We start from the raw sequence: 10,196 nt of genomic DNA, 5'->3' as shown, positions 1-10,196 counted from the left end.
CCGAATTACGGAATGGCCGTCTCCCATAGACTCCATTTTATCCATATAATCCAAATTTTTAAAAATGATTTCCTTTTTCTCTGTAATAATAAAACAGTAGCTTGTACTTGATCCAAACTAAGATATAATTAATCCGTATTGGAAGCAAATCCAGCCTATTGGGTTTATTTAATGTTTAAATTAATTTCTAGTAGACTTAAGGCATGAAGACCCAAATTACGGAAAGATACGTTATCCGGAAAACTCCAGGTCCCGAGCATTCTGGATAACAGGTCCCATACCTGTACCAGTTAATATTAGAAAAGATCAAATAAAGCCAGTTAGGAGAAGAATATTTTAAGTTGCTACAGCAATCAAGCACTCCATTGAAAGTTTAACTTAAGCACTGATGTTCTACTAATAAGTCTGATAAGTTATATACAAGTCTGAAATGAGTCTGATATTAAAATAATACTGGTATAGTATTTTTAAATACTTAAAGGAGAAGGAAAGCTACCAAAGCAGTTTATTGCCAATAGATTAGTCACAATAGTGCAAGCTATAACACTATATTTATTCTGCAAAATACCATACTGGAGTAAACAGCTCTAGAAGCTCTTTGTTTGTTTATAATAGTAGCTGCCATATTAGTTTGGTGTGACATCACTTCCTGCCTGAGTCTCACCCTGCTCACTCATAGCTCTGGGCTCAGATTACAGCACGTTAGGGGAGAAAGGAAAAGGAGCAACCTGAGCATGCTAAAACCCTAGCCCTGGAGGTTTATTCTGAAAACAGGAAGTCTGATAGAGAAGCCCATGTATACACAATAGAAAGAAATGCAGTTTGTTTTTTTTTGACAGAGGACTTTTGAGTGTTTAATGGTGTATTTATATAGACCTTTCTGATAAAGCTTACTTAATTTTAGCCTTTCCTTCCCCTTTAAAATTAAACTTTAACCTGAACTTTTTAATTAAATTAACTTTCACATCTACAATTTTTTATGTGAAAACTACTTGATAGGAGATAACAACCTAATATGAAAAAAAAAAAAAAAAAAAAAAAAAAAAAAAAGACAGTTGAGAATTTAGGTGACATTTGTTATTTCAATCTGATATTATGGAACTTTTAATTAAAAAAAAATAAAAAAATCAAATAAAGAAGAGAAAATATTACTAACCTCACGTAGCAAAGCCACCAATGGTGTCATGACATCCCTGGACACCATATCATCGCATACATCAAAACCACCACAGGTGCTTAAGTTCCTGAAATACACCATCTCTTAAGGTTATACACTTTATTGCAGTTGGTTGTGTACACCAACATCAACAATATGCACCAACACATTTTTAACATTTGGCACACTTACAATAGTTATTTATTATTTAATTAACATGATTTACATCTAGTGAAAGGAATACCACGTTTAAAAAGACATAGGATCTGCTCTGCTATATTGTTTAGCACCATCAAAGTACTGAATAGGTAAGAAATACATTGATAACCTATGGGGCATATTTATCAAAGGTCGAATTTCGAATTCAAAAAAACTGAAATTCGAATTCAAAAAAACGAAATTAAGGCAAAGTTTTTTGGTCGAATAGGTCTGTTTTTGATCGAATGGGTCAGTATTTGGCCGAATTCAAATCGTACTAATTGAAGGAATAGCGCATTCTAAGTTTTTCCCAAAAAAAAAAACCTTTGATTTTTCAAATAGGTTCTAGGAGGTCGCCCATAGGCAATTCGGCAGGTTTTAGATGGCGAATGGTCAAAGTCGAATTTTAAAGAGACAGTACATGATAAATTTCGATATTCTAATTTTCATTAAATTCAAATCTAATTTGGACTATTCCCTAGTCGAAAGTACACAAAAAATAGCTTGAAATTTTTTCATTAGAAAATTCACCTCGACCTTTGATAAATTTGCCCCTATGTGTAGCTTTATGTGTGACGTACTCCTTGTAAAACGTCTCTCCTGTTTTTCAGTGAGCTGAAAGGGTACCTTTAAAATTTAGGGGAAACGGTTTCCCTTACCCGAGGTGTGGGTAAATAGAGCATCCACTCTGCTTGGAGAAAACAATACAACTTTGCCCCAAAAATGCTTGCAAAACACAATGTTGGCCACACTAGGAAGGTTTAGCGACACACATGAGCATAATGAGTGAGTCTCCCAGCTCAGGACAAATCCTGGAAAGTACGCGGATTCTTTAACTATGTAGAACTACAGCCTAAAATTTAATATGGTTAAAAATGTTGTATATTTCACATACAGAACTTATTGCACCAGCCTAAAGTTTCGGCATCGTAATAGCAGCAATGATCCATTATGTCAAACTTGTCACAGGGGGTCCCCATCTTAAAAGTAAAAGACACTTACATAAGGTAAGATTGCTTTATTTGTCAATACAGACCATATAAACAGTTATACAGCGTATTTAAATTACGTTTCACTCAGCCTCCCCCCCCCACTTGGTGCATTTACATAAAGAAAATGCATTTGAGGATATATGTAAGGTGACAGGTGCAGGGAACAGTTAGTTTTTCAATATTATCATGTTAAAGGAGAAGGAAACAAAAAAAACTAAACCACCTTCAATATGTTTTCCACCAGGCCCACTCCTGAAACACTGCAGTAGAAATGCTGAGATCGCTGCTGCCTCTGTGCACCAGCGTTCAGAAGTTTCACCCCTTTTGAAAGTTTGGCCCCGCCATTTTCGAATTGGTGCATCATTTCCGCCCTGCGCTCAACGCATTCAACTGCAAACAAGGAGCCACACCTGCGCTAAAGTAACAAGCTGTAACTGTTACTTTATGAATTACTACAGACCTTAGTCAGACCGACCCGATCGCTGGCTGGCTTGTTTTTTTTTTTACAAATTTGTTTTTATTGAGTTTTAACAATCCCACATACAAACAAACAAAAAGAAAAGCAAAAAATAAAACACAGATACAAATTCACACAGTTGTATATAACAGTCAGCATATAATTCAGGTGTCGTGCATCTGTGAGACGCTGTCCTGTTACCAAGACAGGAAACATGAATCATATATAACCAACAGCATGACTGTCCCCATGGCATACTATTGCAAAAAGCTGTGTGCATAGCTACTGTAAACAATAAAGACACAGTATTCCCTCTATGTGCTCAACTGTCATTCTTGACCAGGGGAGGGTGGAGGATGAATTACATTCTCATCAATTAGTCGGAGGTGAGAGGCCTGGTAGATGCTCAGAGATCCACAAGGACCAAATTTTATCAAACTTTTTAGGGCAACCCCTGCTGAAGTACGTAAGCTGATACATAGGGACGGAGGCATTTACCATATCCACCCATTGTTTCCTTTTTGGGGGTTGTTTCGATTTCCAATGTAGAGCAATAAGTCTCTTTGCCTGAATTAGGAGAAAACACATTAATGCCCGTTCTGACGGGTTAGGGGCGGTTTCCGCAACCTGGTTCAGTAGTAAAATCAACGGATCAAGCGGGATTATGAGAGCCATTACAAGACTCATTTCTGCAACCACTTTCCCCCAAAATACCTGTAAGTGCCGGCAACTCCATACCATGTGGATGTAATCCGCAGGGGTATGACCACATTTTGGACAGATGTCTGGGATGTCAGAATTAATGAGATGCAATCTGTGTGGTGTGAGGTAGGACCTATGAAAGTACCTAAACTGTATCATTTTATCTTTAGCACTAATCAACAGTGCACAATGAGTGTCTAATATATCACCCCAAACTTCAGGGGTGAGGTCCGGTACATCCTGGGTCCATTTGGCATACAGTTTAGGTAACACTGGATTAGCTGGTGTGTTTAATAAAGAATAGTATTGGGAAATCGGTTTCGGGAGCGCGGGTGTAAATATCATCTCCTCCAACCTCCGAGGGGAAAGATCTAAGACCGAATCTCCGAATTGGGCCTTCCAGGCATGCCTGAGTTGAATGTAACGAAAAAACATCTGGTTCGGTAAGCTATATTTGGCCTTCAGTGAATCAAAAGACAATAAAACACCATTCTCCGTAATATGGTCTACATATTTAATACCGTATCGGGCCCAAATTCCAGGGTCCGGAATGGTGAGTAAATATGGGAGGTGTGGGTTATACCAAAGGGGGGTAAATGTAGAGGCATAAGGGTCTTTCCTAGGAAAATGAGTGAGGGCCAGCCTCCAAATTTGTACGTTAGCTTTTGTTAGAGGGGATAGGGCCGATTTCCGTTTGGTACCTCGATATAGCAAGTTTTTTAAAGCTTCATATGATCCCACTGTTTGTGCTTCAATAGTCGTGGCAGCATTTTGGGGAGTAGGGGCAGCCCACCATCCAGATGTCACCAGTTAAGTGGCCAAATAATAATAAAATAAATTAGGAGCCGCCAGCCCCCCCTTGTCAGTGGGGTGTTGTAGGGTAGCAAGAGAAGTCAGAGGAGCAGTAGCTGCCCAGTAGTGGGAAGAGAGCAGAGATTTCAGTCTATGGAAATACCTACTAGGGAGCGTGAGAGGGGCCTGGCAAAATAAGTAAGTGAATTTGGGGAGTAGGATCATCTTAAAGAGGTTTATTCTGCCTAATAGGGTTAACGGGAGAGAATTCCACAATTTGGTCTTGTTTTCTAGCAGGGGCAATAGTGGGTCCAAATTTAGCTCCATGAACTTGCTTAGATCCCTATGTATGTGAACACCAAGGTATTTAAATGTAGGAGTCCATTGCAAAGGTGCTCGATAGAGATGGTTGTCTACCGTAAATGGATCAATCGCAAAAATTTGGGATTTGGCCCAGTTTATCTTCAGGCCGGAGTATGAGGTATAGGTGTTAATCATAGTAAGGGCGGAGTCTAAGGCTCCATAGGGATTTTCCAAAAACAAAATGGTGTCATCTGCATACATCCCAATTGTTTCAGTAATCGGTCCTAGTCTAAGTCCCCTCACCTCCCCGGTATGTTTTAAAAGGGAAGCCAAAGGTTCCATGGCCAACGCAAACAGAAGAGGGGAGAGAGGACACCCTTGCCTGGTGCCTCTACCGAGTGGGAAAGGGTCAGAGATGGTGTGGTTAGTTTTAAGGCGAGCTATTGGGTTGTGGTACAGTGCAGCAACCCAACTTCTAAAATTGGGGCCTATACCCATGGACTCCATGGTGGACCAGAGAAAACTCCACTCCACAGAGTCGAACGCTTTCTCATTGTCAAGCGCCACTATGACTCAGTTTCCAGCATTGTCATGGGTTATGGTCATGTTAATATATAATCTGCGGATATTTATATCAGTCGTACGGCCAGGTATAAACCCTGTTTGATCTGGAGAAACTAGTTTCGTGATAACTTGGTTTAGTCTTTGGGAAAGGATTTTGGCAAGAATCTTAGCATCAACATTTAATTAATGAGATCGGCCTATAGGAGGCACAGTCCAAGTTGTCTTTCCCCGGCTTAGGAATAAGCGTAATAAGAGCTTCATGCATAGAGGGGGGTAAGGTTTCACCATCTCGAACGCCATTGAAAAGGGAGGTAAGTATGGGAATCAATTGCTTCTCGTGTTTGGAATAGAAATCTGTTGGGAGTCCATCAACTCCTGGGGTCTTGCCTGGGGCCAAATTAGAAATTGCTTCTCGCACTTCTGTTTCCGAGATGGGGTCGCTGGCTGGCTTGTTTAACACTCCCCCTCCTCAGCTCCTGCGCTCGCTGACAAACTGTTAATTAAAACCAGAGCGAGCGCAAGAGCTTCAAAGCTTCCCCATGTATCCTAGCAACGGGGAAGTTGCTGGATCGAGAAAGAATGAGGCTGGGGCACAGAGGTCAGCAATAACGAACGGCTGCTGCATCATGTGACCAATTCGTCATTGCTGCGCAGGGAAGCCAAAAGACTCTTGTGCGCATGCTCAGGGCACTGCTGGTAACGACTGCGCATGCGTGTGCCCTATTTGGACAGATTCCTGGACATCAGACAGTGTATGCTGTTACAGACATGTTTAATCTTTTTTTAAAAACTATTGCAGCAAAAAGATTAAGGGAAAAACTAATGAGGGAATGCTTGGGGTTAAACATATATACTCATCTTGGGCAACACTTAGAGCTTAGGTTGATTTTTGACTTTCCTTCTCCTTTAAGGGCTCTGATTGTTTGAGGGAAGAAGTTTTTACAGTGTCGAGTAGTTTTAATGCTGCGGAACCTTCTTCCAGATGGTAAGAGAGAGAACATAGAATGAGATGGGTGGGTTATGTCTTTTGCTAGGATATTTGCTCGTCGTTCAAGGTGTTTCCGGTAGATTTGGGAGATGGGTGGGAGAGGTTCTCCTATGATCCTTTCTGCAGTTTTCACAATTTGCTGCAGAGATTTTTGTTCTGCGACAGTGCAGTTTCCAAACCATAGCGTGATGTAGCTGCAGAGCTGTAATGGAGTCTACTGACCTGCTCCAAGATGGCGTCCAAAATGGCGATTCCTCTTCCCTGCACATGGCTCCGGGTGGTCGCAATCATCCTGCATCATCTCCTTCTTGCCCTGTGATTGGTCGCCGGCGACGGAACGGACGCCGGCGTCAGAATCGGGCGCCGGCGTCAGAATCGGGCGCCGGCGTCAAGGCGTCAGCGTGGGGACGCTGGCGTCTGCGTCTGACGCCAGCGCGTCAATTTTGGCGCCAATAGACTGGACTATAAAGACCCTCATTTCCATCCTGACCTTGCCCAATTATAGGTCTATTTCATATAGTTCCTGGGTGCGATATATTCTGTTTTGCTTATCCGTGTTTGAACCTTGCCTGTTATCGACTTGGAATCTGTACTGCCTGTCTTGACCATTCTGCCTGTTTTACGACCATTCTTTGATAAACCCTTTTCTGTACCGCGAACTTGGATTGTTGCCTTCTCTTTGGTCCTTACTTCAACTGCGCCTTCGGGCATTACAAGAGCACACTCTCAATGGTGTGTGAATCAATGGGGGAAGTCTGGCTTTCTTCAGCTTCCGTAGAAAGTGGAGGCGTTGTTGAGCTTTCTTTGTGATTGTGTTAAGGGTCCAGGAGAGGTCATCTGCCATATGTACTCCTAGGAACGTCACACTGTTGACTATCTCAACTGGGAAGCCATCAATGAACAGTGGTAGGTGAGTAACAGAGTTCTTTCTAAAGTCAACAACCATTTATTTAGTCTCTTCGACATTTAGAGTCAGGTTGTTTTTCTGGCACCAGTCTGCCAAGTGACTGACTTCTTCTCTGTATGCAGACTCATCATTTTTCCTAACAAGACCTACTACTGTTATATCATCTGCAAAATTGATGATGTGATTTGCACTGTACTGGGCAGTGCAATCATGTGTCAGCAGGGTAAATAGAAGAGGGCTAAGCACACATCCTTGGGACGAGCCTATGCTCAGTTTTAGCACCTCAGATGTGTGATATTCTATTGAGACGTATTGGGGTCTGTCAGAAAGTCTAGGATCCAGTTACGGAGGGGGGTGTTTATGCCTAGTAGTTCCAGCTTCTTTATCAATTGCTGTGGTATAAAAGTGTTAAACGCTGAGCTGAAATTGATAAATAGCATTCTGACATATGTAACCTTCTCGTCAAAGTGAGAGAGGGTGAGATGAAGGGCAGTTGGCATTGCATCATCTGTGGAACAAATTGGACGGTAAGCAAACTGCAGCGGGTCCAGGTTCTGTGGGATTTTTATATAAAAATCATAGGAACGAATTAGTATCAAGTAAATTCTGCACCCGGAATAGTTCACCTCAAAGCCACCCCCGCGAACCTGTGTACAGTTGACCCGCTGACAATACTAATGGATCTTCCGCATTGCTTCAGTGATGCTGGGCTGGGGGAGGAGCGATCTTTCCATAGGCTGAATTCCTGTTTTCATTCGTGATTAGCCTATGGATGGATCATGTCGCCCCCAGCCCAGCGTCACTGAAATGATACAGAAGATCATTTAGCAGTGTCGGTTAAACGCAGGTTTACAGGGGCTGGGGCGGCTTTGAGGTGAACTATTTCGAGTGCAGCATTTACTTGATACTGACACGTTCCTATGATTTTTATAGGAATTTGTCAGTATCACTAAGCTTATGGGTTGTCACAAATTATCAAGTAGAAAATGAGGTTGGCCTGTAATATAAGATGATGCTACAATACTGATTATTAAATTTTAATGCAAATTGTGCTAGTATCTGAGCTGACATGTAGTAATTATCTGTATTAAGTCCTAATCAGACTTATTGTGACATTTATGTTATGAATAAACAAAATATAGTGAGTTGGTCCCTAAGCTCTGTAACTAACAGCAGCACAGAGCATGTGCAGTGAATCAGCAAAAAGAAGATGGGGGGGGGGGTGCTGGGGTATCTATGGAGGCAAAATCTTTACTACTAAAGAAATGTGGTTGCCTTGGGCTGGTAGAGAAGCCCAAAACTTAATGTACAGCATTTCTAGCCTACGCTTTAGTTCTCCTTTAAATGTGATCATTTGGTTGGTAATTGCAGTATCTTAAATCATTTCGGCATCAAATAATATTAAGGCAACAATAGGGGAGGCACAATGTTATATTTAGGAGATGTCCAGTTAAAACATATTGCCGACAAAGAACACAGACAGTAAGAAGGCTGAACGTGACACCAATGTGTAGATTTACATCCTTCTATGAGAAGACATTCAAGCAGTCCTATTTGCTCTGTTAGTTAAAGGGGCACCAATGCAAAATGAAAATTTCCAATATACATCAATTAAAAAATATGCAGACTTCTCATGAATTTTTAATGGTTTCTAACAGTTCCCTAAACCTAGCCCCATTTTGATCTCTCTGACTACTTTGCTGAGCTGGCTGACTATTGTTACATCGTATCAACAGCCATCTATCTGTCCTGAGACTGCAACCTCCAAACCCCACAATTCCCTGCACACGTGAGGATATAACATAACACACTTCACAGCAGTAGTTAACCATTTACCGTAAAGCACCAGCAGCAGTCTCCCGTACGGTCAAGCATGGATCGAGCAGAAGCGGCCCCAAGCATCGGACCGCATCTCTCTGCAGGAAAGAAGGGATAACTTTTTTTTGCTGGACAAGTTTGGAGATGCTGGCACAAGCAAATTCCCTTACTTCGGGACTGGGGCTCTGGAGCTGAGAAAACACAAAGAAAAGTTATGTATTGCCATAGAGAAAGCAGGCAGTCAGATAGAGCAGAACACTTCAGGGCACACACGTGCTTATCATGTCGTGCTATATGGGCGCCCCATGCCTACCTTTTGCAGCAGCTCCTCCGCCTGCAAACTGGGAGTCTCCGAGTTTTCCTGTTCGCCGAGTCCATTTGACTGTCTGACTGGAAGTGTAGGATCAAAAACCCCAGGCTTAAACCTTCGAGCCCGGCTCTTCCCCATAACTGTTCCGCACTCGCTTTTGAAATAACTTTATTGATACAATTTTTGCTTGCCAGGGGGCTCTTTTTCCAAGCAAGCTTTATTAACAAGGACAAAACACGGTATACCATGCTGGTATCTAGCGATGTGACCATTGTGTATTTGTATATTATAAGTATGTATGTATATAGCGATGTGACCACTGTATATTATATTATTAGTCATATAGATATAAATATATATGTACCTCTATAACTATCACTATTGGAAAATCATGTATAATGCAAACCTTTACCCAGTTCATTTAAACATTTGCGTTTTTTACTCTCTTAAAATGAATGGAACGATGGGATTCTCTCGGATGTGCCATTGTGATTATTCTGTCACATTTTATAATAAGCTAGCATGGTTTCTTTTTTGGTTCGCTGTTTTTTACCCTGACTTAATAAGTATATAGGCTTCGAAATGTATCATTTAAACTACCTGGAAAATGTGGGTTTTGGGACAGCCTGGCCTTTAGACTTTCAAAATGTCAGAAAATGTCATTGTGATTGTCCCCAAATGGACAAATAATAAATTAAACACTTTCTGACCCTTCTTATGCAGCTGGTATTCGTTACTATGCCTATGTTGTTAAAATAAAGAAGTTCGAGTGTTGTGAAAGGATGTTACTATATTAGGAACAGAGGAAGGAGGCAGCCTTAAAACAATTTGAAAACTGAAGATAAGGATCCTTAAAGGGATACTGTCATGGGAAAACATATTTTTTTCAAAACGCATCAGTTAATAGTGCTTCTCCAGCAGACTTCTGCACTGAAATCTGTTTTTCAAAAGAAATCTCAGCTAGACATATTGTCACTTTCCCAGAAGCCCCAGTCACGTGACTTGTGCT

The 10,196-nt window shown here is 41.3% G+C and overlaps 1 protein-coding gene across 2 annotated transcripts in view; it reads right to left on the bottom strand.

Moving 5' to 3' along the window:
• The window catches only part of LOC108713990 (HEAT repeat-containing protein 3), a 61,439-nt gene extending 51,681 nt beyond the window's left edge, over positions 1-9,758 (bottom strand). The window contains exons 1-3 of one of the 2 annotated variants that reach the window (XM_018257779.2): positions 9,191-9,758; positions 8,896-9,068; positions 1,157-1,244 (exon numbers count right to left, since the gene is read on the bottom strand). In XM_018257779.2, coding sequence (XP_018113268.1) covers positions 1,157-1,244; positions 8,896-9,068; positions 9,191-9,325 — 396 coding nt within the window. In that variant the 5' untranslated portion in view covers positions 9,326-9,758. The remainder of the gene's footprint in view (positions 1-1,156; positions 1,245-8,895; positions 9,069-9,190) is intronic. The other variant, XM_018257778.2, reaches the window with a different exon arrangement.
• Between the last annotated feature and the right edge of the window lie 438 nt (positions 9,759-10,196).

The sequence above is a fragment of the Xenopus laevis genome, chromosome 4L, assembly GCF_017654675.1.
Source record: "Xenopus laevis strain J_2021 chromosome 4L, Xenopus_laevis_v10.1, whole genome shotgun sequence".
NCBI lineage: Eukaryota > Metazoa > Chordata > Amphibia > Anura > Pipidae > Xenopus > Xenopus laevis.
This window is presented reverse-complemented; position numbering and strand designations above follow the sequence as displayed.